Source organism: Tetrahymena thermophila (assembly GCF_000189635.1).
Source record: "Tetrahymena thermophila SB210 genomic scaffold scf_8253811, whole genome shotgun sequence".
Lineage (NCBI taxonomy): Eukaryota > Ciliophora > Oligohymenophorea > Hymenostomatida > Tetrahymenidae > Tetrahymena > Tetrahymena thermophila.
Window position 1 is genome coordinate 472,352 of NW_002475923.1, and position 21,474 is coordinate 493,825.

General features: G+C 21.2%; 9 protein-coding genes across 9 annotated transcripts; 6 read left to right on the plus strand and 3 right to left on the minus strand. All coding sequences in view use genetic code 6, as the record gives it.

The window, feature by feature from the left end:
* Positions 1-519: 519 nt before the first annotated feature.
* On the plus strand, positions 520-1,180 carry TTHERM_000527389 (hypothetical protein; the record flags this gene model as incomplete). The annotated part of the gene is made up of 2 exons (XM_012801098.1): positions 520-925; positions 987-1,180. The coding sequence occupies 2 exons, from the start codon at positions 520-522 to the stop codon at positions 1,178-1,180; spliced, it is 600 nt and encodes a 199-aa protein (XP_012656552.1).
* A 788-nt stretch (positions 1,181-1,968) lies between these two features.
* Positions 1,969-2,871, plus strand: TTHERM_00527390 (hypothetical protein; the record flags this gene model as incomplete). The annotated part of the gene is made up of 1 exon (XM_001028144.2): positions 1,969-2,871. The coding sequence occupies one exon, from the start codon at positions 1,969-1,971 to the stop codon at positions 2,869-2,871; it is 903 nt and encodes a 300-aa protein (XP_001028144.2).
* Positions 2,872-3,585: 714 nt separating this feature from the next.
* TTHERM_00527400 (class I chitinase) lies at positions 3,586-4,599 on the plus strand (the record flags this gene model as incomplete). The annotated part of the gene is made up of 1 exon (XM_001028145.3): positions 3,586-4,599. The coding sequence occupies one exon, from the start codon at positions 3,586-3,588 to the stop codon at positions 4,597-4,599; it is 1,014 nt and encodes a 337-aa protein (XP_001028145.1).
* Positions 4,600-5,986: 1,387 nt separating this feature from the next.
* TTHERM_00527410 (hypothetical protein) lies at positions 5,987-7,214 on the plus strand. Its single transcript, XM_001028146.3, has one exon. The coding sequence runs from the start codon at positions 6,004-6,006 to the stop codon at positions 7,012-7,014; it is 1,011 nt and encodes a 336-aa protein (XP_001028146.2). The 5' UTR covers positions 5,987-6,003; the 3' UTR covers positions 7,015-7,214.
* Positions 7,215-7,855: 641 nt separating this feature from the next.
* Positions 7,856-9,243, minus strand: TTHERM_00527420 (hypothetical protein; the record flags this gene model as incomplete). The annotated part of the gene is made up of 7 exons (XM_001028147.2): position 7,856; positions 7,909-7,990; positions 8,068-8,382; positions 8,436-8,480; positions 8,532-8,794; positions 8,854-9,166; positions 9,219-9,243. Coding segments are annotated over 7 exons (1,044 nt in total).
* A 411-nt stretch (positions 9,244-9,654) lies between these two features.
* TTHERM_00527430 (transmembrane protein, putative) lies at positions 9,655-10,289 on the minus strand. Its single transcript, XM_001028148.2, has one exon. It carries the CDS (start codon positions 10,253-10,255, stop codon positions 9,677-9,679), a length of 579 nt encoding a protein of 192 aa, XP_001028148.2. The 5' UTR covers positions 10,256-10,289; the 3' UTR covers positions 9,655-9,676.
* Positions 10,290-14,302: 4,013 nt separating this feature from the next.
* TTHERM_00527447 (transmembrane protein, putative) lies at positions 14,303-15,179 on the plus strand (the record flags this gene model as incomplete). The annotated part of the gene is made up of 4 exons (XM_001471025.2): positions 14,303-14,461; positions 14,517-14,624; positions 14,739-14,912; positions 15,021-15,179. 4 exons carry the CDS (start codon positions 14,303-14,305, stop codon positions 15,177-15,179), a joined length of 600 nt encoding a protein of 199 aa, XP_001471075.1.
* A 383-nt stretch (positions 15,180-15,562) lies between these two features.
* On the plus strand, positions 15,563-18,213 carry TTHERM_00528450 (hypothetical protein). The gene is made up of 8 exons (XM_001028151.2): positions 15,563-15,835; positions 15,917-16,032; positions 16,119-16,337; positions 16,388-16,519; positions 16,578-16,641; positions 16,734-16,938; positions 16,994-17,368; positions 17,417-18,213. Exons 1-8 carry the CDS (start codon positions 15,679-15,681, stop codon positions 18,045-18,047), a joined length of 1,899 nt encoding a protein of 632 aa, XP_001028151.2. The 5' UTR covers positions 15,563-15,678; the 3' UTR covers positions 18,048-18,213.
* A 132-nt stretch (positions 18,214-18,345) lies between these two features.
* Positions 18,346-20,475, minus strand: TTHERM_00528460 (hypothetical protein; the record flags this gene model as incomplete). The annotated part of the gene is made up of 1 exon (XM_001028152.2): positions 18,346-20,475. The coding sequence occupies one exon, from the start codon at positions 20,473-20,475 to the stop codon at positions 18,346-18,348; it is 2,130 nt and encodes a 709-aa protein (XP_001028152.2).
* Between the last annotated feature and the right edge of the window lie 999 nt (positions 20,476-21,474).

Here is a 21,474-nt window from a genome sequence, read left to right on the forward strand (position 1 = left end):
ATCATAGCAATAGATAGTGTTGTGTAATTTTTATAAACTTTTAATTTCTAAAAGGCTAAGAAAGTTTTTTTAATTAAATAAATCAGTAATTAAAATGTAAATTATAAGTATCTTTAATCTGATTATTACACTAAATTTTCCAAAAATTACTAAAATAATCTAGATTCAAGTATTTAAATGAAAATAATTCAAATAATAAAGTAATTTAGTTATTAAAGCCACAAATGTTTTATGATATTTAGCAAATATCTACTTCAATCATGAAATCATGAAGAATACACTCATTGATTAATAATCTAAAAATTAAAATTTTTTATTTAATAAATAAATACTACTTTCTACATAAAAGCTTTTTTCTTAAAGAAATTAAGAAGTTTTTAATTGATATTAAATTCATCTCAAATTATTTTTTTATATTATATCCTAATTTATGATTAACACCATAAATTGATTAAAAATATATGAATATTTATTTTTAATTTGGTAGGAATAACTATTTTTGTAAAAAGGTAGCATAAAATGAGTTCGGTAAGCATATCATATATTGAATATGAGCTAAAAGATGATTGTTTTTGTTGTTATAATTACAAGGATAACATTAAATCCCCTAACTATCCATAATTTCCTGAGTCTATAGTAGGAATAAGAAATTATAACTAAAATATTGAAACAAATTGGGATAATTATAAGAAATACATAACAAATAAGTATTATGATTTCTAAATTATAAATTTTACAATGTTTTATGCAGAGTAGAATTAGAAAAGCGATAAATTTTCTGTTATGTTTTAGCTTATTAATCCTTCTAACAATTATTCTGTTTATATTCTTAGCTATTACAGCGCTGATAATATTAATATTGAATTCTACACGTCAATCGAAGGTATTTATGCCTAAGAAAATTGGAAAGTCGAAAAGTTCATTGGTAAAATAGTATTAATTAATATTTTATTCTAAAATAAAATTTTAATATTATAAATAAAAAGAAATATATAAAAAATACAATGAAGATGATATTGATACTAGAATAAATATAAAATAAATAATTACAATAGCAGATCAATATATAACAAGGTTTTATCATCAATCAACAAATAATGATAGGCACTATGCTGAAGAATTCCTTAAAATTTACTAAGGATACAAAAATCTGTTAATCTAAAAAGACTACTTGTATTGACAAAATTAAAAATAACTATTTTATTTTTATATGTAATCTAAAATAGTTACAACTTCACTAACTCAAAATATTAAAATTTTTTTATTTTAATTTTATTTTAAAATAAACTAAATGAGGTCTTTTCAATAGAACAAAGGAAAGAATAATTGTTTTATAAATAAATAGGGAATACTTAATGAAAAAAATAATTATAAAATAAAAATTATTTTTTAAAAAGTAATTTAAAAAAAATAATAATTCTTCTAAAAATATTTTTGAAAAAGTGCCAATTTAATTACAAAAATAATAAAAATAAATATTTATAGAGTATATAATATTGATAAATATTTTTAATTCTTTTATTTTATCTTTGACATATTATTTATATTTTACTATTTAAAATATTTTAAATATAAGGATAAAGTAAAACAAATAATAATAATAAAGATTTAGAAAAAAAATTAAAAGTTTACTTCAATTTTAATTATTTCTTTTTTTAGATTCTATGAACTATTAAAAATATTTTGTTAAAACCTTAAGAAGAAAATATTATAAAAATATAATACCAAACAAAATTAAAAATTAATAAACAAAGAATAGAATAGAGACTCGGTGATAAACAAACTAATCAAGTTAGAATTTTTTCAGCAGAAAAATTTTGCTTATCAGGTATAGAAAAAATATTTAAATTTTTATCAGATTAAAACAATTAAATTTTATCCTGAATTCTTTTCTAAGGAACGATTTTTAATTTGAAAAAGTAAATAAATATTATTAATTAGCTATATACAATTAAAAAATAAAGAACAATGATGTAAAATATTAATGATATAAAAGCTTAGCTCATAATGCTAGGAAACTCGTTTCATGAATTGAGGAATATATTTGCTTAATAAAAATTGTAATCTATTCCAGAACTTCTTGCGATTGACTTAATTAGTGGTTAAATAGAAGGAGGTCTTCGCAAATATGCTGCAAAAATAAGTAATCCTATTGGACCTGTAAAATATGCAAAAGGAAAAGAGTATTTAAATAATATTTCAAGGCAGATAAGCTTTTTCTAAAGGTGTCTTGATTAAGACGCAAGCTAAATTGGATACAAAATTCTACCAAATGATATCAAATAGTAAATCCTACAAAACATTCAACTTTAAAAAAAAATCATAGAGTTTGTGGATTTTTTTATTGAGTAAGCTTTTAGGTAAAAAATAGGAGGAGTGTTATAACTAAGGTAGCCAGGAGATGATTTTAAACAAATGTAAATATACAAAAACTTAGATTACACTCTATAAATTAATATCGAGCAATGCTATACCAATCCTTGCATATCAAACTTAATAAATGCAGCTAAATAAACGTGCAATAAAGCACATAATATATAAAACACAATCTGTTTTTATTTAGAAGAAAACTCTGTGAAAGAAGATGCATAAGAAATCAATTAACTAGCAGGAAAGCTTGAAAATTCGTTTAGAAGTATTTTAAATTCCTTTGGACAAGAAAAAGATGACATAAAGAAAATAAAAGATGTTATTAAAAAAGAAATTTAAAAATGTTCCAACTAATCATAAAAAATAATAAACTTATCGAAGAAGCTTTAAGTTTAATATTAAAATGACATGCAATTGATACAAAACCTCTGCGACTAAATAATAGTATCTGTCATCTTTTTTTCAGAGGTGCAATAATTAGAAAATATAAGTGTGCATTGAAAATAACTATACAAATCTCAAAATAATTCATATTTAAATTTAACTTACAAAAATGTTTATCTGATAAAACATAAAATTAATTTAAATCTTGTTAAATAAGTTATTTTTAAAGTTAATTTACATAAAATATTTTTTATTTAGAATATCTTTCAGTTTTACATTTTAAAAGATTTATTGAATATTATTTTTAAATATTTTAGTAAAAAGTTTTTATTTTATTCAAGAAACAAATAAAGAAAATAAAATAATATCCTGTCACTTTATATATTATATTTTTAATAGAAATATGTAATATTAGTGCTTAAAATTGTTTTTAAAGTATCAAAATTAAATATGATTGTTTTTCTTTTTATTTTATAATCATATTGTTGGTATTCAAAAGAACATAAAATACTTTTTAAAATTGTTAGAGTTGACAAAAACAGTGAAGTTTTAATGCATAAAATTTAATTATTTAAAATATTTTCTCTATTTATTTCTGAAAAATAAAAATAAACTTATTTATGTTAACCTTTCTTAATGTTTTAGTGAAGTATCTTAAGCCTAAAGGTTGATTATGATGTATTCAGTACTTTGTAACTCTATTTTATTGAGTGGTTTTTTTTTAATTCTTTTACTCAGATTGGAAATAATATATTTAACGAGGAATATATTTGTGTTTAATTTCCTATTTATCAGAAATAAAGCAAAGAAAGATTACCAAAAAGCAACAAAATGAAAACTCATTAAATTTATCTTATTTTCATTTCACTAATCCTACTTTTGTTAGGTTCTTATATTATAATTTCATCAAATCATCCAAATAAGACTTCAAGAGATTTTAAGGCATGGCTTTCTACAATTCCTCCTAATCCTTGGGGAGACACAAGTTTAAGAGCATTAATTAGAAATCTTAATGGTGTTGTTACTGTTTAATAGCAAGATTCTTGGCTTGAGAGCATTACTGAAGCAGCAAAATCTTTCCCAGATTTTTGCAATAGTGGAGATGAAGCTAAAGATAAATAAGAATTCTCAGCATTCTTAACAATTATTGGTTATGAAACTTCATTTAACTCTGCTAATGGTTTTCCATGCACAATTGAAAATGGTTGTCCTAATTGTGATGTTTGTTCTTATAATTCACTCGGAAAAGAGTGTTTAGAAGATGACCTTAAGTAATACTTTGGCAGAGGTCCTTTGCAGCTTTCTTGGAATTATAACTATGGACCATTCTCACAATATTACTTTCAAGATGATAGATTGTTAAGTAATCCAAATATCTTGACAACAAATTAAACCTATTGCTGGGCTAGTGCTATTTGGTTTTGGATGACAAAATAAAATTATGGAGGTTGGTGTATGCCTTAAGTTGCATGGCCAGGCAAAAATTAATGCGATTTAGATTGCCCTAACGGACCCTCTAGTTGTAAGAATAGCTAATGTACTTCAAATCATTGGATGGAACTTTAAAACGCTAGTTGTCATGATGCTATTCATACAGGTAATGGAATAGGCTAAGTAATTAATATTATTAATGGACTTTATGATTGTTGTCCCTCAAGTACTTACTTTGCTTAAGGAGGACACACAATAGACAGAATATCATCTTTTGTTTAAATTCTTGAAAATTGGAATGAGCCTATTCCATTTAAGGTATTAAATCCTGCTCCTATCTATGATTGCCCTATAGCTCTTAATCACGTAAACTGCTAAAATATTGAATAAACTGGGTCATGCAGAGCTATGTGAGATATGATTCAAATTAATAATTAAATTAAAATTGTATTATTTTTAATTTTTTTAATTAAATATTTATAATTTGTTAAAAATTGCTAAATAAATCATTTTTTCTTCACAAAAAATTAATAATCATTTAATGTTAATAATTAGTTTTAATTTTTATTTTTATTTATTATCACTCAATTAAAATATCTTTAATAGAATATTTCTTCATATAAAATTTCAAACTTAAAAAAATATTTAATTACTTTCATATCATTAGATTGAACCTTAAAGTACTATTAAATTATTATTGTACAAATAATAATGCTAGAGATTTAAATGATTAATAATATTAATCAACTTTATTACTGAATTCATACAATTTTTAAAAGTATATAAAAAGAAGAATAAATCTTAGATTAAAATTATTTTAAAGCTAAAGTAATTCGTCTCCTTCTTTTTATTAATATTAAATCTGAATTAAAAATTAAATTATCTAGATATTTATGATCAATAAAGCTTAAAATTTTTTAAATAAAACAGTTTTTCATAGCAATAATAAGTAATTCAAGTTATAATAATTATTTTTAATTGTTAATATTCTCACAACGAAACTATAATAAATAATTTTATTTCGGAATTCATAGCATAAATCTTTATTAGTTTGTCTTATTTATTGTTATTAAAAATCTTTATAACATATTGGTTCTCAATTAACTATAACAAAAAACAGTAGTTTTCATCACAAAAAAAAAAATTTACACCAGAAGTAGTTTTTAAAGAGGTATAAATCCTTTAAAAATACAATTAGATAAGATTCTTTTAAGGACTAAATAAAATTATTTTTGAAAATACATAATATAGTATACTTTATTTGATAGGGAAAAATAGCTATTAGAGAGATATATTTTGTAAATAAATATTTAAAAGTAAGTAAGAGGGGGAAAAAATACTTATCTATAAATTTCTTAAATACATTGAGTTTTTTTAAATCATAGTAAAAAAATAAATCAATACTATTAAATTCTAATGGAAATTAATTTAAAATGATTGATTTTCAGTAAATTTTTTTTTCTGTTCAGATCAGAGAAACCTAACCATTAAGTATAACAATTAATTATTACCTGAATTTATTTTACATTTAAGATTATTTATTAAGGATTATTTTGTAATTTATGCTGTAAAGTTGAAATAAAATTAATCAAATAATCCAATAAAATAATTTTTTACTAGTAAAATCTTTATTTTAACTTATTTTCTTGTTCAGATTAATACAAAAATGTTTTTTTCTATCTGATTTTTATAAAAACAATTTTTATGGTAATTTTGTATGATTGATTTGAAAAATTTTCTGAATATGTAAATCACAATCTATTATTCTATCTTATTGAGTAGTAATGTAATTTAATTGCTAGTTTTTCTGATTTTTAAATGAAATTAATAATATCAAAAATAATTAATAAATTGACACCTTAAATACTAATAAAATACAAAAAATACACAGTAGCAAAAATAAAATAATTAATAATGGAAGATTTTTTGGATATTTAGATTATTCGTGAGCAAGCAATTATCATGGGAAACGGAGCTCATGAGCTTAGAAATTTCTTTGCTATGACTAAGAAAAATGATTTACCAGAACTTATTGCTATTGATACATTAGCTGCCTAAGTTGAAAACTAATCTAGATAATTTGTATAAATCAGCTTGAATCCTGCTAATTTACTCAAACCCGAAACTGGAAAGAATATTTTAAGATCGATTTATAGGGCAAATAATTTCTTCTTGCGTAACCTTAAACTAGATACTAAAGAACTAGGATACAGTCTTATGTCTAAACAGTTGCTAAACTAGATAATTGAAAATATTGAATTGCAGCAAAAGATTGTAAAAAATCTTGATAAATAGCTTAATGCAGTATTTAACAGCTATCTTGACTAAGGCATAGAAGATGCCTAAATAATTGCTGATTAATTCAAGGATAATCAACTTTACAAATAGCTCAACTATAATCTCGATCTTAGTTTAGCCAAAAGTTTAGAGAATCTTAACCTTGAGAACTTAGTAGAGACTGCTAAAAGCACTTGCAACAAAGCCCATAGCATTTAAAATGCTATATGTACTTACTAAACTATAGAAAAAGTAAAGAACCCTGCTAATTAAATCAACAACTTATCAGGTAATATTGAAAATTAATTCAGAGCTATTCTTCAAGCTTTTGGCTAACAAACAAACAACCCTAACGGAGTAAAATAGGTTATTCAGAATTAGACTAAAGCAGCAATAGAATAAATTACCTAAATTACTAACCACCAAAAATCTATCTCAGCCTTTTACCCATAAGAAATGAAGTACATAACTGAAGCTTGTGATTAAATAATGCTTTCTATATCCTACTTCTAAGAGATAGCTGAATCAAAAATCGTAGAAGTGTTAAATTGAAAAATAATTAATTATAAAACACATAAAAACAAGAAATAATAAAAAGAAATTTGTTTATAAATATAAAATTTATTTTAACTTTATATTAAAAAATCATTTATAAAAAATGTATTTACTTTTTATTAAATTTTTAAAACTAAAAAGAACTCCTAATTTTTATTATAATTAATACATTTAAAACAAGTTAAATTGTAACAATAGAAACCAAAAAAATAGTAAATTATTTTTTAAATTCTTTTTAGATAAAATCAACAATAAATTAATTTTTAAGAGCAAAAATCAATGAAATTATTAATTCAAATACAAACATTAAAGCTAATTAAACAAAAAGAACAATAAATGTTTATTATTTTAATATAATTAACATTATAGTGTTAATTAATAAAATAATAAAAGAATATAAAGTAATTAAATAGCAAATCCTACAATTAAAAATAATAACATTTTTTCTTTATTAAAAAGTAAAATTTTTTTTAGATAAAAGAAACTTTAGATTAGTTTTTAATAATTAAAATTCATTAAATTAGTTATTAGTGAATACAACGATGATAATTTGATAGAATCAAAATTAACTTTAAAGTGTATAAAATGTTATTTTGAAAACTACATAAATAAAATATAAATTAACTTAATTGTGACATTTAATTTGTATTTTTATTTTCTCAAATAGGAAAATATTACTTTTTTAAAATAGAGAGAAAGTTAGTTTTGTTTTCATATTCTTTTAGACCCTGATATTTTATGCTAATCAATATTCCCTTTATTTATGAAAGAATTTAATCTATCCTATCACTAAAGTATGATGAGAATTCAATCATTTGCCTAGATTAAACATCGTTTTTCTCAGATAATAAGCTAAGTCTGAAAAGTAAATTAAGAATTTCAGTGAGAGACCATTTAATTTAATTTAAATTTTGTTTATCTGCTTAATTCTCCAACAAAGAATCAATTTTCTCATAATAGTTTAAAATATGCCCTTTATATTAAAATAATTTTTTTTGAAATCAGAAAAAAACTTTTTTAAAAAGATTTTAGAAATAATAATAATTTTACCCATAAATAACCATGAAAATAGCAAAAAGGATTACTTAAATATGTAATCAAAATAGTCTCTTTCAGTTTCTAAAAAATATAATTTGTATTCTTTATGAATTATAAAGTTACTAAATTATATGTTATAAATAATTATTTAATTGCTAATAAGATCATCTTCAACTGATTGAATGCATTATTATGGGATTTCAGAAATCGGTATAATAAATCCATTAATTTGTGTTAGATTTTATTTGTTTCTGAACCAAATCATTAAGTGAGAAGCTTATTATATGGAATATACTTAAATATGGCCTGATATTGAATATTATTTATCTAGTATTTTTAAAATTTTTACATTATTCCTAAAATTTAGCTAATTTTTTTACCTTATTGGTTTTCGAAATAGCTATTTCTATCTGCGAATGCATAAGCTTTTTGCAAAATAAACTACTTAAATACAATATATTCAATAAATAATTTACCAATTTTGAATTAGTTTTATAAAATTTGCTGCAAAAACTGCTTTTATTGATCAATGTTACCAACCATATTTATACTTGTGTACCCTAGAGCAATTTTTTCATAGAGCTTAACTGATATCTCTAACCTATATCTTGCAATTTCCATAAATATGGATCCTTTCAAAGAAACAGAATAATTATTAATATTTTGCAGTTAAAGTTTAAATTTATCTTAAAATACTTCTTCTTACTACTGCTAAACTTTTTAGTCATATTAAACATTTCTATGAATTTTATTCAAAAAGAAATCAATTTAATTTCAAATTATTTAGCTAAATAATACATATCAAATTATGATGATTAAGTTGCCTAAACCATTAATTCTACTATCTTTTTTCTAATTGATTCTTCATCATTAGTTAACAGCTAATTTAAATAAAGATGCTCTAATATAGAATTTTTAGCAGGATTTTATTTCTTTAACTACTAGCTAAGACTAGTTAATCGATTTATCATACACATTTTATTTATTAACTTTAATAACAAGTAAGTCAAATTTTTATTAATTTTCAAAAAGATATTCTTTATTAGAATTATATGTTGATTATCAAAAGTAAAAGATTGATTAGTTTAATTTATGAATTTTTTGAGATAATCTCAACCTATCTTTTTTATTCTATTAAATAAGAGTTTTAATATTAAACTGACATTAAAAACAAATAATATATACCATAATATCTTATTTGAGATAAAATATTATTTTTAAAAAAATGATCTTATTCAACGAATCCTTAATTCAAATTTTTTCAAAATTTATTGAAAAAAGTCCTTAAAATATGAGAAACCACGGTATTATAAAATAAATATTTTTTAATAAAAAGCAAAATAAAATTATTAAATTTATAAATCTATTTTATAGCAAATCCAGGAATCAAATTCTTAATTCTCCACATCCATAAAAATTTAATACCTGGAATTGGTATAATATTTTAAAATAAAATTTTTTTTAAATTTCATATGAAAAAAAAAATCTGTTGGCCTATTGGATAAAAAATTAGAATTTTGAATGAATTTACTATTTTTGTTCTTATGATTTATTTTATTAATTTTTTTGGTTGCTTTAAAATTTTTTGAAAATATAGTAGTTAACAAAAAATAATAATGTATCAAAACATAATAAATAAAGCAATATGTAAGAGATACATAGCTAAAGTAATAAATTTTGAGCTGCTATTTTATGATTATTTAATATTATCTGAGGGATTTAATGGCTTAGAAGGATTTTAAGGATCAGAAGGTTTATTAGTAGTTTGATCTGTTTCATCACGAGTGAAAGCTTCCTACAAGCATTTTACTCTGAGATCTACAAGTTATTCAGTAGTTACTTTAGATTTACACTTAGATTAAATACAATCAGCTATATCCTTATAAGAATTTATACTTCTAATACAGCTTTTTGAACAAATTTCTATTCTTTAATTTTCTTTTTAGCATTCCTAATCATTTTAATCGCATTTAGGTGACATAGAACAAATGTTTTTTTCAAGACAATCAATAAATTTTTAATCATAATCTTATGCCTTAACACAAGAAAAAGCAATTATAGCGAAGAGAATTATTTTCATTATTTTTTTAAATTTGTTTTTTTAATTTTTTTATTTTAGTATTGAATTATTTATTATCAAAAAATTTAAGGCACAGCTATAATTTGCTTTTAAAATTAAGTAAAAAAAAATTGATTTCATGATTTTATCTCATTTTGCTTAAATTAATAAAGACGTTTAAAAATTTTATGACTTTATCAAAGATAAAAAATGAAATTATTGTTTGCAAATTACATTATAAAATCAAAAATTAATTTTTATTTTAAAATATTTTAAAGTTCAATATAAAATTTTTAAAAATAGTTGAATAAAGTATATTACATAAATAAATAGGATACTTTTTTAATGTTACTAAGAGTAAGAATTGCTAATTTTAATTATATTTGTTAAAGTTCAAGTACACATTTTGCAGAAAAATTTAACTATAGTAAATTTGTTACAAAAATTAATAGGTTTATATTTTCAAGTGAGTATTAGTAAAATCTATGTAAAAATGTATCAAAGTCATTATTTCTAACTAATAATAAAACAAAGCTAGAAACTAGTGAAAATATAATTACAATATTTTAAGCTAAATAATAAAAGTGATATATATAATAAAATCAAAATAGGTATTATTTTTAAAAGCTTAAAAATTATAAAAAATTCATAGTATGATAATTATTTTAGTTAAAAAATATGCTTATACTAATATTAAGTAATAATGAATTTTATTTTCCAATTATTAATGATATTCTCTCCTAAATTTATATATTCCATTATTTCTAAACATTCATTTTTATTAAAAAAATAAAATAGTTTAGATAATATTAACATTTAATTTTCATTTTAATGAGAGTAAAAGTTGTGAAAGCTAATAATTTTTTAATCGTAGTAAAAAAATAAATAACTTAGGTGCAAACAAAATAATTTGAAATATTAGTAATTAAACTCTTGATCACATTCTTTCAATTACATAATTTTAATAAAATATATAAAAAAATAGAAAACAAAATTATAAATTTCTAAACAGAAAAAATCATAGATTTTAATAAAATAAGAATTTTATTTAATCTAAATCAGCTTATTTTTATTTTCCGAAAACTATTATTAAGTGATGACAAGTAAGTAATATGGTATTCATTTTTTCATTAGCAAAATAATTTTTTTTAAATTAAAGTCTGTAAGTTTATATTTGCATTTAGTGTCGCAAGAATATTTTTTTTATATTATATTCTCTATTTCTAAAAATCAAAAATTTTTTTTAGTATATTCTATATCCTGAAATTTTAAAAATAATTCTTGGCTAATATTCTTCATTCTGTAAATATCAAAAAAAAATTATGTATTTTTGAAATTATAATCAATTAAAATATTAATTTTAATTCTATTATAAAATATAAAAATCTGATTTTTTAATAAATAATTAAAAAATCTATTTCATTATAAGTTAATTCCAAACGACGGAATTTTTGAATGGAATCTTGCTATATTTTAACAATTTAATAAACTAAAAATAATTTTAAATTAGAAATAAAAATTCAATCTTAATATTTTTTTACAAATATTTAAAAACAAATAAATATTATTTTTATATCTAATGAACAGACTAACATTTTGTTTGAGTGAGTTTTAATACCTTTAAGGAAACTCAAAAAATCTTTATATTCAAAAATCATCAACTTCTTAAAAATATATTATATCTAAATTTGAATTAAATTAAATATTGTTAGAACTACCAAAATCAATAGCTAAATAGTATGAACTATTTGGATTTAAGAGATAATCCTCATTTAATTGATTTATATATTTTAATTCTGGAAAATCAAGAAAACTAAAATATTGTATTTATTTTTCTTATATATTTATTCTCATTTCAATAATCATATTTTTTTAAATTTAATAAAAATTAAATCCCTCAACTACTTATCCTGCATACGTATTAAAATTTTAACCAAAAGCTTTGCCATAATGCGTTTTATTAAGAGTATTTTCTACATTTTTATCATCTATCAATCCTAAAATAATCCGGCTACCACCATAATCATTAAATTTAAATCTAACAATATACTTCTTATTTTAATTTAGTTCATATTTAAAATAAACGCAGCCTCTAATAACAATATCTTTTTTTAAAATATTTATTTTATTTTGGATGGTATCATCTTAAACTACTATTAAGTTAGATTATTCACGATTTTGAAATGAATATTTACCAAAGAGGTTTTATATTTTGTTATTTTTTAAACAAATTTAATTATACCAAGAAGACAAACAATTATTAAAAATATCTTCTTAATTATATTTGCTTTTAAAATATTTAAATTATTTCATAAATTCATCATGAAATTAAAAAAAATTTGATTCTCCTTATTTTTCAATCAAATTATGAATTTATTGCTTTTTATTTCTATATTCTTCATTTTCATTACTAAGTATCTTAATTTGAGCATCATACTCATCTAATTTTTGTAAAAAACTTTTTTCTATGTTACTAAGATCAAGTTATTATTTAGGTAATTGCTAATATTTTTTTAATCTACCAAAAATATCTAAAATAATGATAGTATTCACTTCTTTTTATTCATATTATTTTTTAAAAAATTCTATTAGCTAATTAATTGATTCTTCTTTGCTTTCTTTGAAAGTTAAAATTGATTTTAATTCTTATATTTTTGAAATTTATGTATAAGTTTTAAAAATATCTTCCTAATTGATTTTCTAGCTGAGGGCATATGAGATTGCTAATTTTTTAATTTCCTATATCTTTTAAATAATTTCATCTTAAAAATTTTTAAATGATTATTCTATTTGTTATATAGGATCTATTTTATTTTATAAAGCAGCCTCAATCTCATCAATAATTTTTTTATCAACCAGAGGTGGCAAGTAGCTAAAAATATAATTATCTTAACTATTTATAAGCGCTTCAATAAATAGACAATCTTCTGAAGATTTATCCTTAATTATACATTCACCACATTTCAAAAAGTTATCTGGATCATTATAAGAAGAAGTTTTAATATAACTAATTGCAAGATTATGTCTTTTGCAATTAATTTATTACCTTAAATTTAAGTTTTCCATTTTAGTTGTTTTATTGCTTTTTATTTTTTGAATTAAATAATATAAATTTGATTGATATCTTATTTTACATTAAAATTTTATATCTCAAAAAAAATTACGATTTGATTTTGATATAAATATATTCATTTTAACTTATTGATTGATAACAAACGATCAATTAGGATTAATATTTTAATATTTGGAAAAGTGTTAAATTTAATATACAATTATTATTAAATTTAGCAAACCTAATAAAATAATATTTTTATATTTTATTTATTTTATTTTTTAAAATTTAATTTGTGCAAACTTAAATAAAAAAAATACTACCATAATTCCTTGGACATACCCAAGTTGAGGAGCCTAAGGCATCATTTACTTTTCCACTTTTTTTTAATATTATTATTTTAGATGCATCAAAATTTTAATTTTATGAAATAAGAAACATATATGGTAGATTTTGATATGGTTAGGTATTAGCTATTTATTTGATATATTTTATTTTGATCTAAACAGGAAAAAATAATTTTATTTAAATTAAATATTGAAAAATAAAATTAAATAATTCAATGATATCCATTAGATTTTACATAATTTATATCTTTTAATTTTTTATCAGTTGTTTATGAATTCAAAATAGCATTTATATTAACGATAGAATAATCAATTTTAAGAATTCAAAAAAATACATTTTTTAAAATTTATAAATATAATATTAAATAGAATTACTTATTAAAGATTTTTTATTTTAATCGTTTTTTAATCTAGTTTTGCTATCTAAAGCCGCTTGAGGGAAAAATACTTTTTAAAAAAAGTTAAATATTTCTTAGTTGATATTGGTTATTAATTTATCTTTATCTTCTGTTAACACAAATTAGTTAAAACTTTCTTTAATACAAGCAAAAATTATTCTGCAAATTGCAACAAAATAATCATTTGAAAAAATTTGAAAATAAAAAGGGCAATAATTAATTGAATAAATAAATAAAAAAGAAATCAATGAATTGAATAATTAATTTAATAGATAGATAGAAAATATAATTAGAATAATAATAAAGAAATAAACAAATAAATATATTGAAAAAGATATTTACAAAAGACAATCAAGTAAATAAATAAATTAATAAGTATTCAACCAATAATATGATGAATTATCCTTAAGATAATTATCCCTACGACGCTGGTTTTAACAATAATAATTAGCATTAGAATATCGCATACTCTCCTTTGCAATATGGAGTAACTTAAAAAGTCAACACTCCTGATGAAGCTAAAGTTGAGAAACTTCTTCTCGTTATAACTGTATGAGTTTATTTATCATGATAAAATTGATTAATTTGTTTATAAAAATTATTAGTGGGTCAGTATTTTTAACTGCGTCATGAAAATGGACTACAATGTAGCTATTTATTTATTCTTATACTATATTTGGGTAACAAGAACTAGCACAAATCACTATAAAGCTGTAAGATTTTCTTAAATAATTTATAATAGTTGTGAATGAAATATAATAATTCACTAGATAGCAGATATTTCATATTAATGAACAATATCTCATTCATTTTTCTATAATAATAAGTTCTTATTAGCTAACGCTGTCTTTATTGGTCTTGACATTTTATGGTTTTTAATTAACGTAAACTCATGGGGAAGCGGATATGAAGACGAAAAACATTTGTACCCTGTTTGGTTAAGTTTCAGACTCTACCGTATTTTTACTTTAACAATCAGTGCTATTATCATCCTTTTGAAGGTAATTTAATAAATATATAATTCACACAAAATTAAATTTGAATGTTAAAAAATGTATTCATTCATTTTGTTAGTTATTAATTTTAATATTATTTTGTTAAATCAACAGATTGCTTTAGCCTTATTTTAATACAAAGCTTTCTCTGCAACATAACCCAAGGTTAATCCTTAATTCAATCCTGCTAATCCTGGAGCAGTTGGTGGCTAACTTTTCAATCCTAGTGCCAACCCTAACACTTATCCACCCTAATAAAACTTTGGTTTTTGAAGTCTTGTTTATTTTTCCTATATATTTGTAATAATTTGAAGAATTTGCATTTAAGAGAATTAAGTTTAGAATTTATTTTTCGTTTTTTTTGATAAAAATTTAAATTGAAATGATTTTTATATTTTTAAAATATATTTATTTTTTAATATTTTCAAATTTATAAATTAATAATTTTATGTTGATAAATTTGCTAATGAGATGTATGTATGAAAATATTTGAATGGTTAAAATAGTATCATAGTAGTTAAGCAATATGATTATAATATTGTTAGTGCATTAACTGTTTGAAGATTTTTGTCATGTTGAAATAATAGATTTTTAAAAATGTTAGTTGTTTATTTAGTTTATTTATTAATATATTAAATTGATAGATTTTAGATGAAATATTATTTATACTATATAAAATTTGTTTGTTTAATTTGTTTTACTTTTTACTTTTATACAATTTTTTAAGTAAATTGACAAAATAATTAAGCACTTATTTGTAGGTTCAATAATAATGATATCTGATACCTAATAACAAATGAAGAAATTTTCAATAGTTGATCTTCAAAGAGAACTCAAAGAATATTAGGAAGAAAATAAAGATTTATATAAAAATTTATCATTGAATTTAGATGTTTAAAATCTGGCCATGTTTTAGCAAGGATCAATCAGTAATTTAAATATTTTAAAATGATAAAATGAAATTATCAAGTATTCAAAATTCATGTATTTTATTATATTTGGCTAAATAGAATAGCTATCAGATGAGCAGAAGGAGGCACTTATTCAAAATTTTAGCAAAGAAAATTAATAGCTAAAACAATTAATTGAAAAAATGACTTAAGATCGTAATGTTGCTTAATCAAAGGTGAGTATAATAATTTAAATCATAGCTTGAAAAATATTTTTAATTAAGGATTTAGCTAATACATTTTATTATTAATGTAAATAAAGTCGATTTTGATAGAGCAACAAACAGAGGAGAATGAGAATTTTAAAAAAATGATGAGATATGAGTTAGAAGAGAGGATTAAAGAAATCCGCAAAATTTTAGTTGAAAAAGAATCTGTCATTTAGTAAATAGAAATAGATAAAAATAGTCTTTAAAATGCAGGATAAAAGGAAAGTGATCCCTAATTAAATGACACAAATTAAATGTCAGTGCATAAAGATGTAAATAATCAAAAAAATATATTGAAATTTAACAATTTTTTATTAAAAAGGTACTGACTGCAAGCGTTCCTTTGTTTCGCATACACGAAGAAACGGAATAGTTGAAGAAAGAAATAGTTAAGAGTGTACAACAAATTGAAACTTTGAACCAAAAAAATAAAAAATGCAGATAAAACACAAAAGTAAATTAATAAAACTAAAAAAAAATGAGATATTTTACTATTTATTTTTATAAATTAGCTTATAAGATTTTAAATAGAGCAGCTTAAAAACGCTCTTCTATCGTCAAATATAAAGAAAAAAAGTAATTAATTAATTAAAATATATTTTTTTAGTTTTAGTTATTGTTAAGGATATCATTTTAATTCAGCCTAAATAATTAAATATAATAAATAGAGTGTATTACAGAATAGTAAAATATATTCAGTGATGACGAAGATTACAACTGTGCACACCTTTCAAAAAAAGTATCATAATTCGAAAATGAGAAACTGAAAATGAAATTACTTGCTGAAAAAGCTAATTTTATAAAATAAAATAAAATGAAAAATGAAAATATTCAATATGGACTAGGAACTCAAAGAAATCAAAAGATTTCTCAGTAAAAATATTTCTTCAAATGAAATTATTATTTAAATGCTAAACATACAAATTAGGATGGAAACAGATATTGAGAAGTATAAAAATTTAACACAGATATGGCTTGATTAAAACAAAAGGAAGGTGAGCTAACTAAAAAAGCTTTAAAGATATAACCAGACATTAGAAAAATCTAATGAATAACTTATAGAAAACTATCATAAATTACAATAGAAAATAAGCTCTATGACTTAAAATTTAAAATAATATAAGGACTCATACTACTAGATTATGAATCGAAAAAAGATGAGAAATCATAACTCTAATATATCTTCTTTGATGAACTCAACTAATACATAGTAGACTGCCTATTCCAATTAGAATTCTATTGGCCAAAGTGATTTTCTTTCGCCAAAATCACAAGTTAAGTAAGTAGGATTCGAAGAATTAGTGTAAGATTATTGAAAATTAATAGTTGTTAAATTAAATTTTAATTGAAGCAAAAAGAATGAAGAGAAGGACTTAATTAGTGTGGAAGAAGAAGAAATAGATGAAGATATAAGCCAAAGAAGAACACTTAGTTAGTATTAATCTATTGGTTAAAAAAATAATGAACTTTAAAAGAAACTCTCCTAATTTAACAATGGGGATTTTTATTATGATGAATATTATGATAAAAAACCTTTCCCTCCAATGCAGAGAAAAAAGCAAAGCATCTCTCATTTGTACAAAATAAAGTAATAGCTAGGTTAGCTAAAGAAATAGTATCATTTCTCTTTAAATATAATGCCTTAGGATCCTAATTATGTTAATACCAATTTAATACCAAAACAATAAATTAAAATAGCTCGCAGTCTTTCAGATTGCGTTTTAGATACCTAGCAAAATGAAAAATGTGTACTTTGGTCTTTAGAAAAAAGAAAAGTATCTCACTTCTTTTAATAAGATCCATTTTTATTCTCTCCAGAAAATTCTGGAGGTGGTGAAGAAGATGGAGATATTTGCAACTCTATGAATAGAAACGATGAAAAAAATAGAAAGAGACCTAGTACTCAACTAGTACATAATAATAGTTTCTTCAGAGAACTTGATATCTCAATGATATTCCATGAAAAAAAAAATAAAAAATGAGATATTTGTTGACCTCTTTAAACAAATTAAAATTAATAAATAAATAAATAAACAGCTATAAGTTACATTTTTAAGTCAAACCTTAAAAAAATAAAATTCATCATTCTATCTATCTTAATGACATAAATAACTTATTTTATCATTTTTCAATGTCTCTTTGCAATAATATTTGATAAAAAAGTATTGATAAAAATTTAATTATTTTAATTAATTATAGTCATAATTTAAGTATATTTTGTTGCTTAAATGTTTTATTTTAAATTTGAAAAAATCAAATAGTTTATTTACATTAGATAATTCAATTATAATTATTATTATTATTCAAAATAAATGCAGAGTTTTAATTTATAGGTTATATATTTTATAAAGTTTTTTATTAATCTTAATGGACTTTTGATTAAATTTACTTAAACACATGGCTAGAAAGCTTAATTAAATCTTTAGGATATTCATTTTTTTAGCTTTTGATATCACTTGAAGACATAATTTGCTTAGTTTTAAAGAAATTGACTGGAAGTTTTACAGTTTAAATAATTTTTCTTTGGTCAAGATGGTTTTTATATGAATTTTAAATCAGGTTTTGACTGTTTTATTGAATCTGCTGAAGCTTTTCAACAGATTATGACTTTGGTGTTTTATAAATTAGTTCAAAATTATTCTTAGAAGGTATTTTAGACAAGATATTTTTAGGAAAATAATGATGTTAAGAGGCATCTAAAGCAAGATTTGTATCAAATGTTTATTCACTCTCGCTTGATTGTAAATACTGGCTTATGCTTCTAAACTTTTTTTCTGGTGAAGATTGTGAAGCAATTAAAATCTTTTTTTTAGGTTTAGCAACAATTGCACTATTGTTCAGATTGCTTTTTATGTGGTAAGTTAATGATGGAAGCTAGTTTGAAATGTTTAATTTAACAATTTGTTAGCTTTGCACTTTTTTAATTAGATCAACTTTCAACTTTTCTTATTAAAGTATTTTTTGTAAATGCTCATTCATTTGATTTTGATTTGAAAGTTCTCTTTCTCCAGGAGTTAACTTATTGGTTATTTATGGAACAAAATCTCTCTACTACTTAAGAATATTGTAATATTACATTAAGCTCTGCTTGTGCTTAAGCTTTTAATTGTAGTTCGTTTCTGAAGTGTATTTATCAAATAAAAATGACATTATTTCGAAATATCTATTATTGTTTTTTTTCTAATAATTTTATATAAAATTGTAAATTTTTTCTTCAAAATAGCTATTAGTTCTATTCCTGACATGCTAAGTATTATTATTTGCACTTGAGTTGTTGCATTATGAAACCGAAGGCATCTTTTATTATAGTAAGCTCTGCCTTTTCTTTAGATATTGCTCACATATGTTAAATGCTGTTTTGCTTGAAAGAATATTATTTTTCATTTGGTTTTTCTCCATAATTTCATTCCTGTAGAGCTGGTATCTAGTTTGAAATGTTTAATTGTTAACTTGACTTCCGTTGCTTATCATTGACTCTTACAGTTTTTACTATGAGTTATTTAAAGTATTTTAATTAACTTATTCATTAACAGAATTTAAGTGTATAGGGTATTCAATATGCTTCAAAGAGGTTTTATTTAAGTATTTCTACGAATGGTTTTTCTTTGAGTTGAGCTCAGAATTTCCTAGTTATAAGTCACTCATTTTATTTTCAATATTTTATTTTCCATTGCTTTTGTTAAATTTCTCATTTCTCAGTAATTTAAGAAGCTTATTAACTTTTCCTGTTTGGATTTAAGTAGGATTATTTTCATTACTAGGTTACAATATGTTAGAGATTATTAGTGAATTTTAATTATCTTTTTTTTACTTATGATTGAAATTAATAAACGAATTATCATCTTTTTAAGAATTTATCACATCTTAAACTTTAATAGTTTCGGATTAGCAAAAAGAATTTTTTGTTTCGCAATAACTTGATCTCTCTCTCTTCAGTTGAAGGTCTTTTTCCTAAGACTTAGCACTCCTATTTGTGACTCTACTTAATAGTTTACTACCTCTTTTGGAAGTATTCATACTGTTATTCATATTTTCAATACTATCAAGAAGGTTTCCAAGTTTCTTTAAAGTGTTTGTTTAAGCATAATTTTAAAGCCTCTCAGCTGATTCACTTTTAAAGTTATAGTTTTCAGTATACTACCTTCCATCTTTAACTTAAATAGGTTTTATAAGTTTATTTTAGTTTGCTTCTTCTTGCTAAAACTCGAATGAACTATCGTTAAAATTACTGTATCCAGCTATTTTCCCACCAAAAAAATGAGGACTTTCAGTATCATCGTCCTCTTATGCTTGCCACTGGACAAAGCTCCCTTATTAAATAATTTTATCCTAGTCTCGATCAAGAGAAGAATAGTTAATCAAGTAATTTTAAGGAAACATATTCTACCTTTCTTAATCTGTCGGAATCATTTAAGAAATAATTTCTGCAAAATTAATATTACACAATTACTATACTAATTAATAAAAAAATCAATTAAACAAATTTTAATTGCTATTGAATTTTTATAATTTTACTGCTTACACTCTATTTTTAATAAATTTTAAACTTATTATTTTTATGATAAAATCATTCAATAGATTTAAGTCTTTATTATGGTAGATTAAAGTTTTCAATATGAAGGGTTAATAGGAAGTATTCAAATTAAACAATAATTTTCTTTGTTAATTTATTTACATTTCAAAACAAAAAGGTGACTACTTTTTTCAATATTAAAAATATTCAGTCTATGCTAATATTTTTTAAAGTTATAATTTTATTTATTTGCTAATTTAATTTGTTCTCTACTGAATTATTAAAGCTTACTTAATCTCATAATATATAGTTATAAGATTTATTTTAACTTATACAATTTAATTCATTCAAAATATTTCAAATTAAAATTTTCAAACGAAATCCAAAAAAAAATGCAGCAAAATTAAAAAATTAAAATTCATTTTAGAACCAATAAAAATAAATTTAAATTATGAAATTCTTTTTAAATAAAATTTGTTCATTAAATTTCATATCTCATTAAATTATTTAATTTTTAAATAAAAAATATTTTTTTAATTGTTTTTGACAGAAAATTATTTTATTTTATTTTGATGTGTTTTTTTGGTAATCTTTTAATACAAAAAATATTAATTTGAAAATTGAAAGAAGTTTTAAAAATAAAACCTTGAATTTAATTAAATTTATTTAGCTGTATCATTTTAAAATAATTCTAATTATTAATTTATAATTTTATCTATTCAATGTATTTATTTATGGATTTATTTGCCTCTATTTATTGAATACTAGCAATAAATATCCTTTCTTGCTAGTGAATCTTAAAAAAGATATCTGACCAAATGAGGGATAGATATGCTTCTTATATTGTACAAATTTTAACTAATAAAATGGGTTTAACTCTAACAAATTGATTCTTT